This window comes from Chiloscyllium punctatum, chromosome 3 (genome assembly GCF_047496795.1).
Source record: "Chiloscyllium punctatum isolate Juve2018m chromosome 3, sChiPun1.3, whole genome shotgun sequence".
NCBI lineage: Eukaryota > Metazoa > Chordata > Chondrichthyes > Orectolobiformes > Hemiscylliidae > Chiloscyllium > Chiloscyllium punctatum.
This window is the reverse complement of record NC_092741.1, coordinates 141,034,124-141,054,516: the sequence shown is the minus strand read 5'-3', so window position 1 is coordinate 141,054,516 and position 20,393 is coordinate 141,034,124. Positions and strand designations below refer to the sequence as shown.

The window sequence follows — 20,393 nt, the reverse complement described above, 5'->3', positions numbered from 1 at the left end:
CTTTTTTGTTGTTGTCCAATATGTCGTACCATTTGAGACTTTCGTGGCATTGGTGCAGGAGCTTTGCTGAGAGTCGTTGAATTAGGTGCATGCCCTGGTTTTTTTGGTGCCGCATCCGGCCCCAGGAAAGCATCTCCTATTGGGATGTGAACAAATAGCAACTCTCAGTGAAATGTTGAACAATAATTTTGAATATGTTTAAAACAATATTAATTCTTCTTATCATGCTTTTTATCAAAAGTCTATAACAAACTTGTAATTAGATAGCACCTTGCGCCATTTCAGGATCCCAAAATGTTTCACATTATTTTTGCAGTGTGATTGGTTTCAGATAGGATAATGTGGTAGCTTATATAGAATAATCCAATTAACAGTAATTAATACAAGATGATCGGTCTTCCTGGTATTGGTTGAGGACAAAATGTTGGACAAGATACTGGAAGAACTTCCCTGATGTTCTCTGACTAATGCCAAGACGATCGTTTACAGGATCTTAACAGGAGATAGGGAAGTTGATGTTTTGGGTGTAACCATACTTCAGAAATCCAGAAGTATAGTTATACCCGAAACGTTGACCTCTCCACCGCTTGATGCTCCCTGGCTTGCTGTGTTCTTCCAGCCTCCTGCCTGTCTTCTTTGGATTCCAGCATTTGCAGTTTTGTTTTTCACTACTAAATCAAATACATCAAACTTTTTATTAACTGGCACATATGGGACCAGGTTTGTATCGGTTGATCAATTATTCTGGTTGATCAAGAGGTTCACATAATCAATGTAAAGATACACACTAAGTAATGGAAACGTAATACAGGTGGCATGCACATCGTTGTTCTACTTTATTTACAGCATAAATCACTTAAATAACTTTGCCTTAAATAAAACTTACTGGCAGAGAGCCTTCTCACTTGCACCATCAACTGACTACTCAGACATCACACAAAGCATGATAATACAGTAAACTTCCAGTATTTCAGTTATATAAATTTTTGCCAGTTTGTCAAGAGTGCCAGTTCATAAGGTGGCAGTTGAAACAAAACATTTGCTGTATAAGGATTTACAGGGTATGAATTAAAATAGGTTAACACTACGGTTCAAGTGCCTGCCAAGCCTCAGATATAAATACAGATGTTCTACATGGTTACATATGTGCCACTAACCAAAGATAATGCATTGCCTTCAGATGAAATGTTGAGTAACAAAATACTCATATACAAAATGTCATTATTGCTGACTAGGCAATTGTTTATTTAGCTATGATTTGGAGAAGCCACTGGGGTCCAACACTGGGATCGAGCCCTCCACTATCATCTGATGAAGGAGCATCGCTCCGAAACCTAGTGTTCTTCCAGTTAAACCTGTTGGACTATAACCTGGTGTTGTTTATTTAGCTGGCATTTATTGCTAACCCCTAACTGTCCTAGAGAAGACGCTAGTTAGCTTTCTGTCTGAACTGCTGCAGTACTTGGGGTATGACACCCACAGTGCTATTTGGGACTTCTGGGATTTTGATCTTTTAGGAAAGGAAAGTCATATAGTTATGTAAAGTGTGCAATTTGGAGGGAAAACCTGCAGGCAACGGTCTTTCCAAACATCTACTACACTTGTCCTTCTAGGTGGTAGAGATCACATGTTTGGAAGGTGCTGACAAAGGAGCCTTGGGTAAATTGCTACAGTACATCATAGAGACGGTACACAATGATGCCACTGCATCGCAGTGGTAGATGTGGTCTGTTTGTCCTGGACTATACCGAGCTTCCAGTGTGTGTACCCAGGCAAACAAAGAGCATTCCATTACACTCCTGACTTGAGCTATGTAGATGGTGTGCAGCCATTGTAGAAGGGAAGGTGAGTTGCTTACCTCAGAATTCCACCTGACTGTTTGGGTACCCAAGTGTTTAGATGGCGGGTCTACTATGGTCAATAGTAACCCGTAGAATGTTGATGGTGTGGGATTCAGCAATGTTAATGCCACTGAACAAGTATTGATGGCTAGATTTCTCTTGCTTGGGATGGTTCCTGTCTGACACATGTATAGCATTAAATGTTATTTGCCATTTATTAACCCAAACATGGGTGCTGTTGAGATGTCTTAGTGTCATTGAGTCATAGAGATGTACAGCATGGAAGCAGAACCACGCCGACCAGATATCCCAACCCAATCTAGTCCCACCTGCCAGCACCCGGCCCATATCCCTCCAAACCCTTCCTATTCATATATCCATCCAAATGTCTCTTAAATGTTGCAATTGTACCAGCCTCCACTACTTCCTCTGGCAGCTCATTCCATACATGTACCACCCTCTGTGTGAAAGAGTTGTCCCTTAGGTCTCTTTTATATCTTTCCCGTCTCACCGTAAACCTATGCCCTCCAGTTCTGGACTCCCCACCCCAGAGAAAAGACTTTGTCTATTTATCCACGCCCTTCGTGATTTTGTAAACCTCTATAAGGTCATCCCTCGGCCTCAGACACTCCAGGGAAAACAGCCCTAGCATATTCAACCTCTCCCTATAGCTCAAATCCTCCAACCCTGGCAACATCCTTGTAAAGCTTTTCTAAACACTTTCAATTTTCACATCTTTCCGATAGAAAGGAGACCAGAATTGCATGCAATATTCCAACAGTGGCCTAACCAATGTCCTGTACAGCCGCAACTCCTGTACTCAATGCTCTGACCAATAAAGGAAAGCATACTAAATGCTTTCTTCACTATCCTATCTACCTGCGACTCCACTTTCAAGGAGCTATGAACCTGCACTCCAAGGTCTCTTTGTTCAGCAACACTCCCTAGGACTTTACCATTAAGTGTATAAGTCCTGCTAAGATTTGCTTTTCCAAAATGCAGCACCTCGCATTTATCTGAATTAAACTCAATCTGCCACATCTCAGCCCATTGGCCCATCTGGTCCAGATCCTGTTGTAATCTGAGGTAACCCTCTTCGCTATCCACACACCTTCAATTTTGGTTTCATCTGCAAACTTACTAACTACCTCTTATGGTCACATCCAAATCATTTATGTAAATGACAAAAAGTAGAGGACCCAGCACCGATCTTTGTGGCACTCCACTGGTCACAGGCCTCCAATCTGAAAAACAACCCTCCACCACCATCCTCTGTCCAGTTCTGTATCCAAGTGGCTAGTTCATCCCTGTATTCCATGAGATCTAACCTTTCTAATCAGTCTCCCATGGGGAACCTTGTCAAACGCCTGGCTTGTCTTTACCGCCCTTCTTAAACAGTGGCACCACGTTTGCCAACCTCCAGTCTTCCGGCACCTCACCTGTGACTATCGATGATACAAATATCTCAGCAAGAGGCCCAGCAATCACTTCTCTAGCGTCCCACAGAGTTCTCGGGTACACCTGATCAGCTCCTGGGGATTTATCCACCTTTAACCTTTTCAAGACATCCAGCACTTCCTCCTCTGTAATGTGGACATTTTGCAAGATGTCACCATCTATTTCCCTACAGTCTATATCTTCCATATCCTTTTCCTCAGTAAATACTGATGCAAAATGTTTATTATCTCCCTCATTTTCTGTGGCTCCACACAAAGACCGCCTTGCTGATCTTTGAGGGGCTCTATTCTCTCCCTAGTTACCCTTTTGTCCTTAATATATTTGTAAAAACCCTTTGGATTCTCTTTAATTCTATATGCCAACGCTATCTCATGTCCCCTTTTTGCCCTCCTGATTTCCCTCTTAAGTGTACTCCTACTTCCTTTATGCTCTTCTAAGGATTCACTCGATCTATCCTGTCTATACCTGACATATGCTTCCTTCTGTTTCTTAACCAAATCCTCAATTTCTTTAGTCATCCAGCATTCCCTATACCTACCAGCCTTTCCTTTCACCCTGACAGGAATATACTTTTTCTGGATTCTTGTTAACTCATTTCTGAAGGTTTCCCATTTTCCAGCTGTCTCTTTACCTGCGAACATCTGCCTCCAATGAGCTTTCGAAAGTTCTTGCCTAATACCGTCAAAATTGGCCTTTCTCCAATTTAGAACTTCAACTTTTAGATCTGGTCTATCCTTTTCCATCACGATTTTAAAACGAATAGAATTATGGTCGCTGGCCCCAAACTGCTCCCCCACTGACACCTCAGTCACCTGCCCTGCCTTATTTCCCAAGAGCAGGTCAAGTTTTGCACCTTCTCTCGTAGGCACATCCACATACTGAATCAGAAAATTGTCTTGTACACACTTCAGAAATTCCTCTCCATCTACACCTTTAACACTACGGCAGTCCCAGTCGATGTTTGGAAAGTTAAAATCCCCGACCATAACTACCTTATTATTCTTACAGATAGCTGAGATCTCCTTACAAGTTTGTTTCTCAATTTCCCTCTGACTATTAAGGTGTCGATAATACAATCCCAATAAGGTGATCATCCCTTTCTTATTTTTCAGTTCCACCCAAATCACTTCCCTGGATGTATTTCGGGAATATCCTCCCTCAGCACAGCTGTAATGCTATCCCTTATCAAAAATGCCACTCTTCCATCTCTCTTGCCTCCCTTTCTATCCTTCCTGTAGCATTTGTACCTGGAACATTAAGCTGCCAGTCCTGCCCATCCCTGAGCCATGTTTCTGTAATTGCTATGATATCCCAGTCCCATGTTCCTAACCATGCCCTGAGTTCATCTGCCTTCCCTGTTAGGCCCCTTGCATTGAAATAAATGCAGTTTAATTTATTAGTCCTACCTTGTCCCTGCCTGTTTGATTCACTTCTGTTCTCAATTGTACCAGTCTCCGATCGATCTCTTTCCTCACTATCTCCCTGGGTCTCACCCTCCCATCTTACTAGTTTAAATCCTCCCAAGCAGTTCTAGCAAATTTCCCTGCCAGTATATTAGTCCCCTTCCAATTTAGATGCAATTTGTCCTTCTTGTACAGGTCACTTGTACCCCAAGAGAGATTCCAATGATCCAAAAATGTGAATCCTTCTCCCATACACTTGCTCCTCAGCCATGCATTCATCTGCTATATCCTCCTATTCCTGCCCTCACTAGCTCGTAGCACTGGGAGTAATCCAGATATAACTACCCTTGAGGACTTCTTTTTTAAATTTCTGCCTAACTCTCTGTAATCTCAGAGTCTCAACCTTTTCCTTTCCAATGTCGTTGATTCCGATGTGGACAGTGACCTCTTGCTGGCCTCTCTCCCCCGTGAGAACATTCTGCACCCTTGTTACAAATGGACTTGACTGTTTCAGTATCTGAAGTGTCACAAATGGAGCTGAACATCTCAATCATCAGCGTACATCCCCACCTCTGCCCTTATGTAGGAAGGTAAACGACGAAGCAGCTGAAGATACTTGTGCTTAGGATACTATGCTAATGATCTCCTGCAGTGATGTCCTGGGTTGAAAAAACTGAAGGAGTTGGAAACTTCAAACTCTTTTTATATTACAGTACATTAGTGATGCTTTATGACTTAAGCCTCTCTCATAAACACAAGTATTTATGTTTATGAATCAGATCATCATGTACAGGATTCCTTCACTATCCAAAAGCAGAACGTTCCAATGAAACCATTCATAAGCTGAAATGGTGTAAAGCAAAGAAGCAGTTACCATTACTTTATATGGGAAAGATTTTTAAGTGTTCCAAGACCCAAATAATAAATTACCAAATAACACACAAAACCTAAACTCACGCTAACGTATTGAAAAGGAGATTGGGGTTGTGGGAGGTACAGGAGACTGGGGTGTAGGAGAGAGAGGAACAGGGTAATCTATTAACATCTCATCTCCGTCTGAATCCACGAGGGCAGGCAGGTCACAAACATCTACACTTTCTTCAATGTCTGTCTGCCTCAGTGTCGAAGATAGAGGTTTGTCGTCTGCTGTGGCTGATGTGAAAGTCTTAATATTCGACAGTATGCTTGACTGCTTAGCCTCACACATTTTTCTACCATATAGTTCTTTGTAGGCATTCAAAACATCCTGCAAACCTGCCCTAGACCTATGTGCCTGTTCAAAATTAAAGTCATAGTTTCCTGCAATCATTGCAGCACTGTCAATCGTAGCAAAAATCCCACGCAAGTGTTTCACGTTCAGCTCTTGGGTGACTTCACTTATGGGCTGTTCGTTATTGTGTTCAGTTTTGATTCTTTCCTTTCCTCTTGCAATTGCACCAGCTCTACCTCTGTCATTTCTTGGTCCTGGGATGCCAAAACCTCTTCAACATCATCTTTGTCTACTACCATAAACCCAGCCTCTTTAGCCAAAGTCACTATTGCCTTATTTATTGTTGTTGATTCGAAGCCTTTAAAATTCACTGCTTCGGGACACAGTTTTTCTCAAATACCATTTCTCATAGAGACTTAGCCTAACGAGAGCATCTCTAAGGTTGGCAATTGCCAATTTTATATTGTATTGCTTCCAGATCTCTCACAAAGATGCTTTGGACTTGCTTTGTCTGTCAATGGCACTTACAATAAAACGCATCACATTTTGCATATAGTAAGCCTTAATTGTGGCTATTAGGCCTTGGTCACATGGTTGCAGCAACAATGTCATATTCAGCGGTAAGAATACAACACGAATGTTACTGCTATATTTGGCAATGCCAGGTGGAGAGCAGCACAATTATCGACAATCACAAGACACCTATTATCGAGGTTATTTTCTCTACAGTATTTTTCAACAAAAGGACTAAAGTATTCACTCATGTACTCAGAAAAAAAAATCACTTAGCTATTCCAACTGCTTGGATTTGAACGAAACATTCTTACCAACGCTTTTAAGTGCCATCGGATTTTCTGAATGGTACACTGGTAGGGGTCTAATGACAGTATCACCAGTGATGGTAATAATAGGCATTAGGGTAAACCTATACTTTGATGCCTTGTGTCCCTTAGCCTGCTTTTCTTCTATTGAAATAAATGTCTTGATCGGCAATTTTTTTCCAATAAATTCCAGTTCATCACAGTCAAACACTTACTTATACGAATAACCACCTTCTGTAGTTATTTTCTTCAATTCTTCTGGGAACTTTTCAATAGCTTCTGTATCAGCCAAAGCACTCTCTCCAATAACCTTTAAGTTATGAAACTGCCCTCGCCTCAAAAACTGATCAAACCACCCATGACTACCTTTAAATTCCACTTTTGTAACATTTTCATCAGTATCGTTCAGTGCTTTCTGTTTCAGTTTATTAAAAAGACTGACTGATTTCTCCTTAAGTATAAGATAACTTAACGGAACACCACGTTTTGTACACCCATCAATCCAGTCAAGCAATAAACTTCCAATTTTATCCATTACTGGATGCCGACTAAAAGACCACTTCGCTACTAGCGGAACCAATATTAACTTCAGCAGTTTTCAAGATTCTTTCTCTGTGTGTAAATAGTAAGAATGGTGGACGCAGGCAAGTTCATCATATGCACAAATCTTTATTTCATTGACCATGATCAAAACGCTTAATTACGCCCAGTTTTACGCTAAGCATAACAGCCTGACAAGCTCTTTCAGGCTTTTCTGGTACCTTAGGACACATCTTGCTAAGGGATGCACAAAATAAATCGAGACAAAACACAGATGCTCACAGACACAGTTCAAGGCTATCGCGGCTTGATCTGAGATGTTGAGTGTAGTTCCTGAGGAAGGACTTGGCAGTGCCACCCGCACTGTGTGTGCTTTCTCATAAAAGTGAAAATCCTCTTTCGGTTAGCGGAAACAGATACTAAAGTAGGTCTTTTATAAAAACAAATTTGTGTAAAGCGAAAGTTCAAAAAATGGGCGATACCTGTATTACAACTTTTTACACATGTATTTGTAAGTTTTATCAAGTTGAGCAAGAATGTCTAATATTTTGTGTCGAAGTAAGTTGCAGTGATGAGATAAACAAAAAAGGTAAACTTAGTTTACTTGTCATGAGCTAATCAACTGGGCACAAAAGGTGAACAAAGCCTTTGATAAAGTCCCACATAGGAGGTTAGTGAGCAAAATTAGGGTGCATGATACTGGGGACAAAATACTGACTTAGATTGAAAACTGGTTGGCTGACAGAAACAAAGAGTAGTGATAAACGGCTCCCTTTTGGAATGGCAGGAAGTGACCAGTGGGGTACCGCAGGGATCAGTCCTGGGACCGCAGCTTTTTACAATATACATTAATGATATAGATGATGGTTTTAAAAGTAATATTAGCAAATTTGCTGATGATACAAAGCTGTGTGGCAGGGTGAAATGTGAGGAGGATGTTAGGAGATTACAGGGTGACCTGGACAGGCTAGGTGAGTGGACAGATGTATGGCAGATGCAGTTTAATGTAGATAAATGAGTGGTTATCCACTTTGGTGGCAAGAACAGGAAGGCAGATTACTACCTAAATGGAGTCAAGTTAGGTAAAGGGACAGTACAACGAGATCTAAGTGTTCGTGTACATCAGTCAATGAAAGCAAGCATGCAGGTACAGCAGGCAGTGAAGAAAGCTAATAGCATGCTGGCCTTCATAACAAGAGGAATTGAGTATAGAAGCAAAGAGGTTCTTCTGCAGCTATACAGGGCCCTGGTACCTGGAATACTGTGTGCAGTTTTGGTCTCCAAATTTGAGGAAAGACATTCTGGTTATTGAGGGAGTGCATCGTAGGTTCACAAGGTCAATTCCCAGAATGGCGGGACTATCTTATGTTGAAAGATTGGAGCGACTGGGCTTGTATACCCTTGAGTTTAGAAGGCTGAAAGGGGATCAGATTGAGACATATAAGATTACTAAAGGATTGGACACTCTGGAAGCAGGAAGCATGTTTCCGTTGATGGGTGAGTCCCGAACCAGAGGACCCAGTTTAAAAATTAAGGGGTAGGCCATTTAGAACAGTGTTGAGGAGAAACCTCTTCATTCAGAGAGTGGTGCGTCTGTGGAATGCTCTGCCCCAGAAGGCTGTGGAGGCCAAGTCTCTGGATACTTTCAAGAAAGAGTTGGATAGAGCTCTTAAGTATAGTGGAATCAAGGGTTATGGGGATAAGGCAGGAACAGGATACTGATGGAGGATGATCAGCCATGATCATAATGAATGGTGGTGCTGGCTCAAAGGGCAGAATGGCCTACTCCTGCACCTATTGTCTATTGTCAAAACTGAGGCACACAGACATTCTGTAATGAAAGGGACTATGGATAACCAAAAAGACAGGAATATAGAATGCCAGCATTAGTTGTGCATTCATAATTGCTCTTGAACTGAATGGTATGCTAGGTCATTTCAGAAGCAGTTAGCACATTACTGTGGGCCTGGAGTAGGCAGGTTGGATAAGGATGGCATATTTCCCTTCCTAATGGGCATTTGTGAATCAGATGGGCCTTTTCTGATATTTAATGACAATTTAATGGTCACCATCATTGAAATTAGCTTTCAATTCCCATTTTTATTTGTTGAACCAGCTGTTGTGGTGGGATTTGAATCCACGTTCCCAGAACATTAATTGGCCTGGTCCTAGATTAAAAGTCCTTTGACATTTTTACTATGCCATATCTTCTTGAGTTACTGATTAAATAAATATTTACTCACCTGATGGCAGTGATTGTACAGATCCAGGTACTGTGGACGTTCTTTTAACTGTAGAAGTTCGATCAGAACTGTGAACAGGTGACAATGATGTTCTAAAATTAGTGTAATAACTTATTCAATTATTATAGTTAGCTTCTATAATTATTTTGAGTCAATTCTCCTCAATCATTTTACTTTAATCAGTTTTATTCAGGCAAAGGAAGTGGGGAGCTTAAAAACAAAGATAACTGGAGTTTGTTGAAATTCGTTGAACAAAAAAATTGTTTGATTTATAGAACAAATAGACTGAGTGAGAACTAAGTAAATTCACTATAAATTCTTCCATCTTTCACGACAGATTTCTATTTTTAGTTTTCATAAATTTTTGTGCCATAATTGCTGTGATGATTTTTGATCATTATGAGAGAAAAAGTGTGTTAGAAGATGGGAGAAGGCACAGAATTTGAAACTGATACAGAGATTCAAGATAAAGAGTTCAAACCAAGAATCAAACAATGAAGACATTAACATGGAAGTCACAAGATAATTTATAGATGAGGAAGATGAATTAGCTGCTGCAGCCAACAAATCTGGACAAATCTATAATCCATCACGCAACTCTCAAATATTACCACAGTTCTTGCCACCATAATGATAATGAGTATAAAACAAAAAGCTTCAGCAAATGCCTCTCTTTTCAGCCATCCTCAAGATCTGCATTACCAGGCAACTGTTTGTATATCTGAAAGATTATAGTCACAAGCGAAAAATAAAAAAATCTATTACCTGGTTATTGATTTCTGCTGTGAAATGCGTAATGGTGGCTGTGGTGGCAGTGGTGGTGGCAGTGCTTTTTTATTCTGAACAACTTGCTGTGGAAGACCTTGTTGCTGCTGTTGGGCTTGTGGTTGTTTCACCTGGAGACTCATTGCTTCAATAACGCTGCTTGTCTTTGCTACAGGAGTTGGTGGCGAAGGGTCTGAAAGATAAAAATAGTTTGAAAGCAAAATAAAGTCCAGGAGAATAATTGTCATCCCCAACTATTAGCATAGCTTCCTTTGGTTAAAAATATATTCCAAAAATATATTCTACAGTTTACCATTTTAAGTACTGATTATCTGATGCAGTCCAGATCAGAGATAAGAGGGTATTAGCAAGGACGAAGACCACATATTCAATATTTTGTAAAACAGTTCACATTTTAAAAAGTTTCACAAACAGTGAAATCTTGCAAGGTCAGGAACAATGAGCAAGTGAGGCATAATCAAAAAATATAATCAGGATATGAAAATTAAAAAACAAAAATCGTACTTTATAAATAATAAATTGGAAGCAATTTTCACATACAAGCTGATAAAAATAATTTGACAGAATACCAATACCATTACTTGATATTGACGGACACGGACTTAAAAATCAGCAGACATTGGCCTGTACTTTGACTTGTAATAAAGGTCCTTTTCTTGTAATGTTAACTCTGTTCTTCTCCCTCCATGGAGAATGACAAATGTGCTACTTCTAGATTTGCTGTTTTTATATATTTTTGTGTTTTTTTAAAAATGACTGCGAAAGCTGACAATAAGATGCTCAGTCCAAAACTAAATTGTCGTTAAGACATTTCTATATTTTATGACAAATAACTTGCGTGCAAAACAGTATATTCACAAGTACATAACATTTTACTTTCTACATACTTTGTAAATGTACCAGCTGTGATGGCCTTTGTGCTTTTGGAGAAAATAACCTACATTTCATCCTGTGATGGTTGCCTCTTTAAGAATAAGTTTACTCTGAAAGAAGATTTCTTGTAAAAAGCAGATGGTGAGAAGCAGTAAATCATCATGTGACTAAACTGCTCAATAGACGGACAACAGGAAATAAAATGTCAACCAAATCTCAATAGGGTCAGTTAGCCCCTGGGTGTAGTTCTGTAGTTTGCAGGTTAGAAACAGCATCAAGCTGGCTAAGGGAGACATCACTTTTGAGCAGGATTTTAAAATTTGCTGCACTGGCTAAATATGTATAAACCTCTTGTTAGGAGTCCTTCAGTCAACAAATGAGTTAAACTTCTATTGATTACCAAGCAAAGAGAAATACAGTAGAGTTTTAGTTACAGGATACTAGAGCTAAATAATAATAAAACAGGAGTAATTTGACCCATAGGTGACTACACTCAAGATACTAACAACACCTGTGTAGAAATGGGGAAATATAACCATGGCATAGCCAGCAGAGTTGAAGGAAATTCCTTGCAAATGGCCCAAGAAATCTCAACCCTTATGCATATCTTTGAAAAGTACTCAGACCAAGTGGCTATTCTGCTAATTTCTGATGAGTATCTGGCTAATGTTTATTTGGGGTACAAATCAAATGGGTGAAAGAGGAGATTTAGATTAAGTAGAAGTATTTATATTCTCTTTATCTTTAATAATTTAAGGTAGAGTGTAGTTATTGGCATTCAAGTCCTTTGATGTTTGGGTCATAGTATTATTTCAGTTTAAGCTGTAATCCTTGTGGCTTCATTTTGTTAGCAAACAGCTGGAATTTTAGACTTCCAAGAAACAAACATGTTACCGGCTTCTACCAAAATTATGGCAAAGCAGCTACCAGCACACTGTGCATATTGTCTGCAGTTGATCATTTCATGTACTGAATGCTTCTGTCAAAAAAATATCCAGTAGTGAAATCAATTTCCTTCTACTTAACTTTCATTTCTACAGATTAGGAGACTTGTCTTCCCAGGAACTGGACTATCAAATTCAAGATTAATCAAATATGTTTGTATGACATTGGATCACATTATCAATAGTAGTAGCATAATAAGACAAATAAAAATCATTTTAATTAAATACAGTCAATATCCATATGAACTAAAACAGTGAGGAGATAAGTTGACCAAAGTATAAGAGATGAATAACAGACACATACTTGCTGTTGCTGATGTTACTCGAACTGGAGGTACAGGCGGATGAAGGTTTGGTGGGTCTGAAGCAGACCGTTGCCTGCTTGTTGTATCCATTCCGAATGATGCAGGCTTCCAAACACCAGACGCAGTCGTAGTTGGAACACCAGGAACTGAACATTGGACTAAAGTCAAAAAACATAAAAATTACTCGCACACTGTATTACATATAAACCTTCGTGATAAAATTTTATGTATTGTTAATTTCACCATGAAAGGACCGTATATTTCTTTTTTTGAGGTTTTTAAAAACTGGGCAATTAAATGAGGAAGAAAGCAGACTATTTTTAAAAAGTTCAGAAGAGTGGCTGCTCTTTTGAAAGTAAGAACCTGATCAATTCTTTGAAAAGCAATAACTGAAGTTCAAATTGCAGACAATCTGATTGTGTACTGATGCAGCTCTTATTAGCAACAAGACATTGATGGATCTGTGGTTGGGTGACAGTTGTCCATAACAGAAACCTTGTGCTTACAACTGTGAGATTGGTTATTGGGTGGCAGAGCTTCTTCGATTTGAAAGTAAGTCACAGAGACAGAGAGAGAGCCACAAAAAATAAGTGTGTGGATCCTCTCCCAGCCCTGAGGCTGCCTGCTCTCTGTAGTCATAAATTCAGAGTAAACCTGAAGAAAACCAATTACCTTACTGCAGCAGTTGCTGTAAGCTGTGACTTTTGAATTGATAAAACAGAGATAAGCGAGTCTGTTATAGAGTTATAGAGTCATAGAGATGTACAGCATGGAAACAGACCCTTCGGTCCATGCTGACCAGATATCCCAACCCAATCTCGTCCCACCTGCCAGCACCCGGCCCATATCCCTCCAAACCCTTCCTATTCATATACCCATTCAAATGCCTCTTAAATGTTGCAATTGTATCAGCCTCCACCACTTCCTCTGGCAGCTCATTCCATACACGTACCACCCTCTGCGTGAAAAAGTTGCCTCTTAGGTCTCTTTTATATCTTTCCCCTCTCACCCTAAAACTATGCCCTCTAGTTTTGGACTCCTTGACCCAGGGAAAAGACTTTGTCTATTTATCCTATCTATGCCCCTCATAATTTTGTAAACCTCAGCCTCCGACGCTCCAGGGAAAACAGCCCCAGCCTGTTCAGCCTCTCCCTGTAGCTCAAATCCTCCAACGCTGGCAACATCCTTGTAAATCTTTTCTGAACCTTTCAAATTTCACAACATCTTTCCGATAGGAAGGAGACCAGAATTGCAAGCAATATTCCAACACTGGCCTAACCAATGTCCTGTACAGCTGCATCATGACCTCCCAACTCCTGTACTCAACACTCTGACCAATAAAGGAAAGCATACCAAACGCCTTCTTCACTATCCTATCTACCTGCGACTCCACTTTCAAGGAGCTATGAACCTGCACTCCAAGGTCTCTTTGTTCAGCAACACTCCCTAGTACCTTACCATTAAGTGTATAAGTCCTGCTAAGATTTGCTTTCCCAAAATGCAGCACCTTGCATTTATCTGTATTAAACTCAATCTGCCACTTCTCAGCCCATTGGCCCATCTGGTCAAGATCCTGTTGTAATCTGAGGTAACCCTCTTCGCTGTCCACTACACCTCCAACTTTGGTGTCATCTGCAAACTTACTAACTGTACCTCTTATGCTCGCATCCAAATCATTTATGTAAATGACAAAAAGTAGAGGGCCCACTGATCATTGTGGCACTCCACTGGTCACAGGCCTCCAGTCTGAAAAACAACCCTCCACCACCATCCTCTGTCTTCTACCTTTGAGCCAGTTCTGTATCCAAGTGGCTAGTTCTCCCTGCATTGCATGAGATCTAACCTTGCTAATCAGTCTCCCATGGGGAACCTTGTCGAATGCCTTACTGAAGTCCATATAGATCACATCTACTGCTCTGCCCTCATCAATCTTCTTTGTTACTTCTTCAAAACACTCAATCAAATTTGCGAGACATGATTTCCCACGCACAAAGCCATGTTGACTATCCCTAATCAGTCCTTGCCTTTCCAAATACATGTACATCCTGTCCTTTAGGATTCCCTCCAACAACTTGCCCACCACCGAGGTCAGGCTCACCAGTCTATAGTTCCCTGGCTTGTCTTTACCGCCCTTCTTAAACAGTGGCACCATGTTTGCCAACTTCCGGTCTTCTGGCACCTCACCTGTGACTATCAATGATACAAATATCTCAGCAAGAGGCCCAGCAATCACTTCTCTAGCTTCCCACAGAGTTCTCGGGTACACCTGATCAGGTCCTGGGGATTTATCCACGTTTAACCATCTCAAGACGTCCAGCACTTCCTCCTCTGTAATCTGGACATTTTGCAAGATGTCACCATTTATTTCCCTACAGTCTACATCTTCCATATTCTTTTCCACAGTAAATACTGATGCAAAATATTCATTTAGTATCTCCCTCATTTTCTGTGGCTCCACACAAAGGCCACCATGCTGATCTTTGAGGGGCCCTATTCTCTCCCTAGTTACCCTTTTGTCCTTAATATATTTGTAAAAACCCTTTGGATTCTCCTTAATTGTACTTGCCAACGCTATCTCATGTCTCCATTTTATCCTCCGGATTTTCCTCTTAAGTATACTCCTACTTTCTTTATACTCTTCTAAGGGTTCACTCAATCTATCTTGTCTATACCTGACATATGCTTCCTTCTTTTTCTTAACCAAACCCTCAATTTCTTTAGTCATCCAGCATTCCCTATAGCTACCAGCTTTCCTTTTCACCCTGACAGGAATATATTACTCTGTGCTTCTTACAAACCAAACTAATGAAGCATCCAGAACACCAAAGGTCTGGCCAGTTGAAGAAGGATCATCTCAATGTCTGAATGAGAAAGCAAAAACCATTCAACTGACTTGTCAGTTCTCTACCTCCACCAATAATCTATTTCCCCTTATCAAAAAACACCAAAGAACTGCGGATGCTGGAAACCAGAAACAAAAACAGAAGATGCTGGAAAAACCCAGCAGGTTTAGCAGCATCTAGAGAGAAAGCACTTGAACTGAAAAGGGTCACTGAACCCAAAATATTAAGTCTGCTTTCACTCCACAGATGCTGCCAGACATTTCTGTTTTTGTGTCAATTTTCCCTACTTATTTGTCTATGTGAAGGGGAGTTCATAAGGGGATTGGCGTTTTAGTTAATTATGTTGCATACCAATTTTTTTTAATAGCACAGTCTAATTACTTGAAATGAATAATTCTTTCTTCAGTACAGAAACCTGGCCCATGACTTTGACCAACCTTGGTTTTAAAGTCAGGTATGTTGGGATGCTGCGTGCACCTTTCAAAAAAAAAGTTATCATTTGGTATGACTTCAGAAATAGCAGGTAATGCAAACAGTAGTTATAACAGGCAACTTCAACAAGCAAATGTAGGCTGGGACAGTGATAGTGTAAAGGGTGGAGAGGGGCAAAAATTCCTAATTTGTGTTCATAAAAAACTTCTACAGGAGTAAGTGCCCAATTCAACAAGGAAGGATTCACTGTTGATCTCATTCTTGGAATGAAAGTGGGCCTAGTAGATAGAATGTCAGTGGGTGATCATTGTATATTAATGTTTAGGATGACAATAGAAAAGGACAACAATCAATGCTGAGTAAGAATAATTAACTAGGGGATAGTTAGGTCAGATAGATGAGAGCAAAAGGTTAATGGGAAGAATAGTATTTGAACATTAGGCAAACTTCAAAAAAATCGTTCAGGCACAGTCAAGGTATAGTCTGCAAAAAGAAAAAGGTAGGTCAACAAACGCAGAGCTCCCTGGATGAAAAGGGAGGTAAAATTTCTTTTAAAAAAGTGCTTATGACAGGTGTCAGAAACATAGTTGAGAACAAGCAAAAATACTGGAAGTTCAAAGGAAGGCGATAAAGCACCTTACAGAAGTGGAAAGGGCTGAAGCTTAATAACATAGTCAGAAGTATATAAAATACTTGGGGTGGCACGGTGGCTCAATGCTTAGCACTGCTGCCTCACAGCGCTAGGGATCCAGGTTCAAATCCAACCTTGGTGACTGTCTGTGTGGAGTTTGCACATTCTCCCCATGACTGCTCGGGATTTCTCTGGGTGCTCCAGTTTCCTCCCACAATCCAAAGATGTGCAGATTAGGTGGATCGGCCATGCTAAATTGCCCTAGTGTTCAGGGATGTGCAGGTTAGGTGCATTAATCAGAGGTAAATGTAGAGCAATGGGGAATGGGTTAGGTGGGATACTCTTTGGAAGGTCAGCGTGGACTTATTGGGCTGAAGGGCCTGTTTCCACACTGTAGGGATTCTAAATAAATAAAGTAAAAGGATGGAAAAAGGAGCAGGGCTCATTAGGAATCAAAAAATAAATTTACATGTGGAGGCATGTGACACAGCTGACTTATTAAATAAATGTTTTGCTTCTGTCTTTACTGAGGCAGATGCAACCCAGGCCATGGTGACAAAGGAAGATATTCTGCAGATAGAAGGGTCCAAGCTTGATAAAGAACGCATGCTTAAAATTGGCAAGGTGCTAGGATCAGTGAGAGTGGAGATTTCAAGATATATTTGGACATAGTCTTTCCTTAGAGACAGGGAAAGTGCGAACAGACCGCAGAATTGCAAATACTCTGCCCTTATTCAAAACGAATTGCAAAGATAAACCCAACAATTACAAACCAATCAGTTTAATTTCAGTAATGGGGAAGCTTCTAGAAGTAATTATTCAGGATAGGATTAGTAGCAATTTGAAAAAAGGGTGGGTTGATTAGGAAGTACCAGGAGGAAAAAGTGTATTATAAATGTGCTGAAATTTATCGAAGAGATAACAGAAAAGTCCATGAAGTAATGCTGTTGATCAAGTGTATGTGAATTTCAAAAGGCAATAGATATTTTACCAAACAACAGACTAGACACAAAGGCTCAAGGTCACAAAATAAAACAAACAGTGGCAATGTGGATCTAATATTGGCTGAGAGACAGGACACAGTGATTAATAGTCAAGATATTTTTCAGGCTGGGTGAAGGTTTGTAATTGCGTTCTCCAAGTATTGGAATGGGACTTTTCCTTCTCTTGATATATATTAACATCTAGATCTTGGTGTGGAGGTAGCAAAATTTCAAAGTTTGCAAATGATACAAAATTTGATAGCATTATAAACTGTCAGAGGAAGAGTGTAAAAATTAAAATAACATGATGCACTTTGGTAAGAAGAAAATGGACAATATCAAATAAGGTGGTACAATTCTTAAGAGAATGCAAGATTAGATTAGATTTTAGATTAGATTACATTACAGTGTGGAAACAGGCCCTTCGGCTCAACAAGTCCACACCAACCCGCCGAAGCGCAACCTACCCATACCCCTACATTTACCCCATACCTAACACTACAGGCAATTTAGCATGGCCAATTCACCTAACTTGTACATCTTTGGACTGTGGGAGGAAACCGGAGCACCCAGAGGAAACCCACACAGACACGGGGAGAACGTGCAAACTCCACACAGTCAGTCGCCTGAGGTGAGAAGGACTTGCATGTATAGTATTTGAACATTAGGCAATCTTCAAAAAAATCATTCAGGCACAGTCAAGGTATAGTCTGCAAAAAGAAAAAGATAGGTCAACAAATGCAGAGCTCCCTGGATGAAAATGGAGGTAAAATTTCTCTTAAAAAGTGCTTATGACAGGTTCAGAAACACAGTGTATATAAATCATTGAAGATAGCAGGACAGGTGGAGAGAGCAGTTAATAAAGCTGACAGAATCCTGAGCTTTACTAATTGGGGGAATAAAATTTGAGCAATGAGGTTATGTTGGACTTACGATACTTATTAGTTCTCAGTTAGTGTGTTGTGCGTAGTTCTGTGTGGCACGCTATGGGAAGAATGCGAACATATTGGCGAGAGTGCGGAATAACTTTACAAAATAGTTCCAGAAATGAGAAACATCAGCCATTAAGACTGATTGGAGATTTTGGGATCGTTTTTCTGTGGGGAAAGAAAGCTAGGCAAGATCTGATGGCAGTGCCTCAGTATTTAAGGAGACTCAAATTGTGGGTATCTGTGACTACAAAAGATCTTAGGAGGATGTGAACATGGACTGCCCACTTGAAATTTCTGACTCAAAATGTCTGCAAATGTCAGAGCCTGGTCTCTTGCACCCCTGCCACCAACCACTGGGACTGTTTAATTCTTGACTTTAGTTTGCTGTAGTCTGGTGTTGTACTTTCACCAGGTTTGCACCTCATTTTAGGTATGACTGATACAGCACCTGGCATGTTCACCTATATTCTTCATTGAATGAAAATTGGCCCCTGGCTTGGCAGCAACGACAGACTGGTGTATTTAGTGAGTCATGAGGTAACAGATTGAAATCATGTTGTTGGTCTCAATCACAATGATGCTCAGTAATAGTGCTAATCCACACAATTAGGGCAGCCTCAGTTTGAGGCCAGACTTAATAATGTTCATTTGAAATGCCAATGCAAACACAATGGGCCAAATGGTATACTACCCCAACCCCCAACACTTCTGTGATTAGACTAAACAAGAGCGGTGTGGTGGTAGCTCCTAAATACATTCATAGACTGACATCTGCAACAGGCAAAATGGTGAGAATGAGGCCAAGTACATTTTTCATTTGTGTGAATTCCCTTTGAGCCAATGACAGATTTTGTCTGGTGGATACTTTCTTCAGGCCAACTCAACATGTACTGGTGCTACAGGGAAACTCTTGATGATGAATTTTGAAGTTTTCCAACCATAGCCAGTATCCTTAATATCCTTATTCTTCCTTCCAACTGATGTTCAAATCAGTGAAGCGTTACTTCATCAGATGAGGGACAATGATTGGGAGTAATCAGCAGCAAGTTTTCTAGGCTATGTTTGACCTGATGCCAAGGAGACTGCATGGGTACAGGGTCACTGTTGGGGGCTACTGGGCTCATCCATTTATGTACAACATTTCTCAGAGCAAAGCATATACTGCCCAGTTTGGGGGCTTTATTTGTTGAGTACTGAAGACTGCATTCAGATCTGTCAAAGCACCTGAAGTACATGTTCAGCTTGCTGATGGCTACTTCAATAATACACTTGGTGGCCATATGTTATTCATGGCTTCATTCCTGGACCTCATTCCTTGGAACTAAGTTTTAAGTGGACATGCCAAAGCTCCTAGCTGCTACCCAGAAAGTCTGTTTCCAGTTAGGAATATATCAAGGAAGTTGGACCACCACTGAAAGTGTATCATTGGGGTTGCACACTGAATTAAAATCTTTATGTCGCTGCATATTGCAGTGGATGGTCTTGTGGTTGATGAGTGATTTATGACGGCTTTTTTCTGTACTACTGATGAGATACTGTATCTGTGGGATGCAAACCCAAGCGCCTTCTCATGCAAAATCAAAGGCAAAGATAACAGAATGGTTGGCCCAACAAACAAGCCATTACTTACTTCTGCTAAGCATCTTTGACCTGCTGAACAGGAGATTCTGCACATGTCTTCAGCAGAGCCCTTAAATACTTCAGAGACAAAACAAATGTTGAGAACAGTGATCATTTTGCCACACACTGGCAAAACCTGGCAATCAGGTCAGCAGGCTTTCTTCCAGCTGGTAAGAAATAGTTTGCCATCACAAAAGCAAGACCCTGAACTTCTAGAGATTGCTGTACCGACATGCTGAGAAAGCTGATCCTCTGACTGGAATCCGTGGGCATTGGATATTACCTTCTGGAAGATGCAGTTCTCTATGGCTCCACCCTCTTTTGTCCAGCTGCAGGTCTGTGACCAGCAAACTTCCAAATGTCATTCGTTTTTATCAGAGATTAAGGCAGCATAAACAGCACCCATCCTGGTGTGATAGATCAAACTTCTAGCGTGGAAGATATCTCCAACATGTAGTGAGTTGATTCTCAGCAAATGTTCTATGAAAACCTTTCCCGACAGCAGGTAAATGGCTGTGAATGCTGAGT

The 20,393-nt window shown here is 40.5% G+C and overlaps 1 protein-coding gene across 1 annotated transcript in view; it reads right to left on the bottom strand.

Moving 5' to 3' along the window:
• The window catches only part of asap2a (ArfGAP with SH3 domain, ankyrin repeat and PH domain 2a), a 195,080-nt gene that overhangs the window by 11,495 nt on the left and 163,192 nt on the right, over window positions 1–20,393 (bottom strand). Inside the window, exons 23-26 of the mRNA XM_072561420.1 lie at window positions 12,424–12,582; window positions 10,282–10,474; window positions 9,517–9,584; window positions 30–136 (exon numbers count right to left, since the gene is read on the bottom strand). Coding sequence (XP_072417521.1) covers window positions 30–136; window positions 9,517–9,584; window positions 10,282–10,474; window positions 12,424–12,582 — 527 coding nt within the window. The remainder of the gene's footprint in view (window positions 1–29; window positions 137–9,516; window positions 9,585–10,281; window positions 10,475–12,423; window positions 12,583–20,393) is intronic.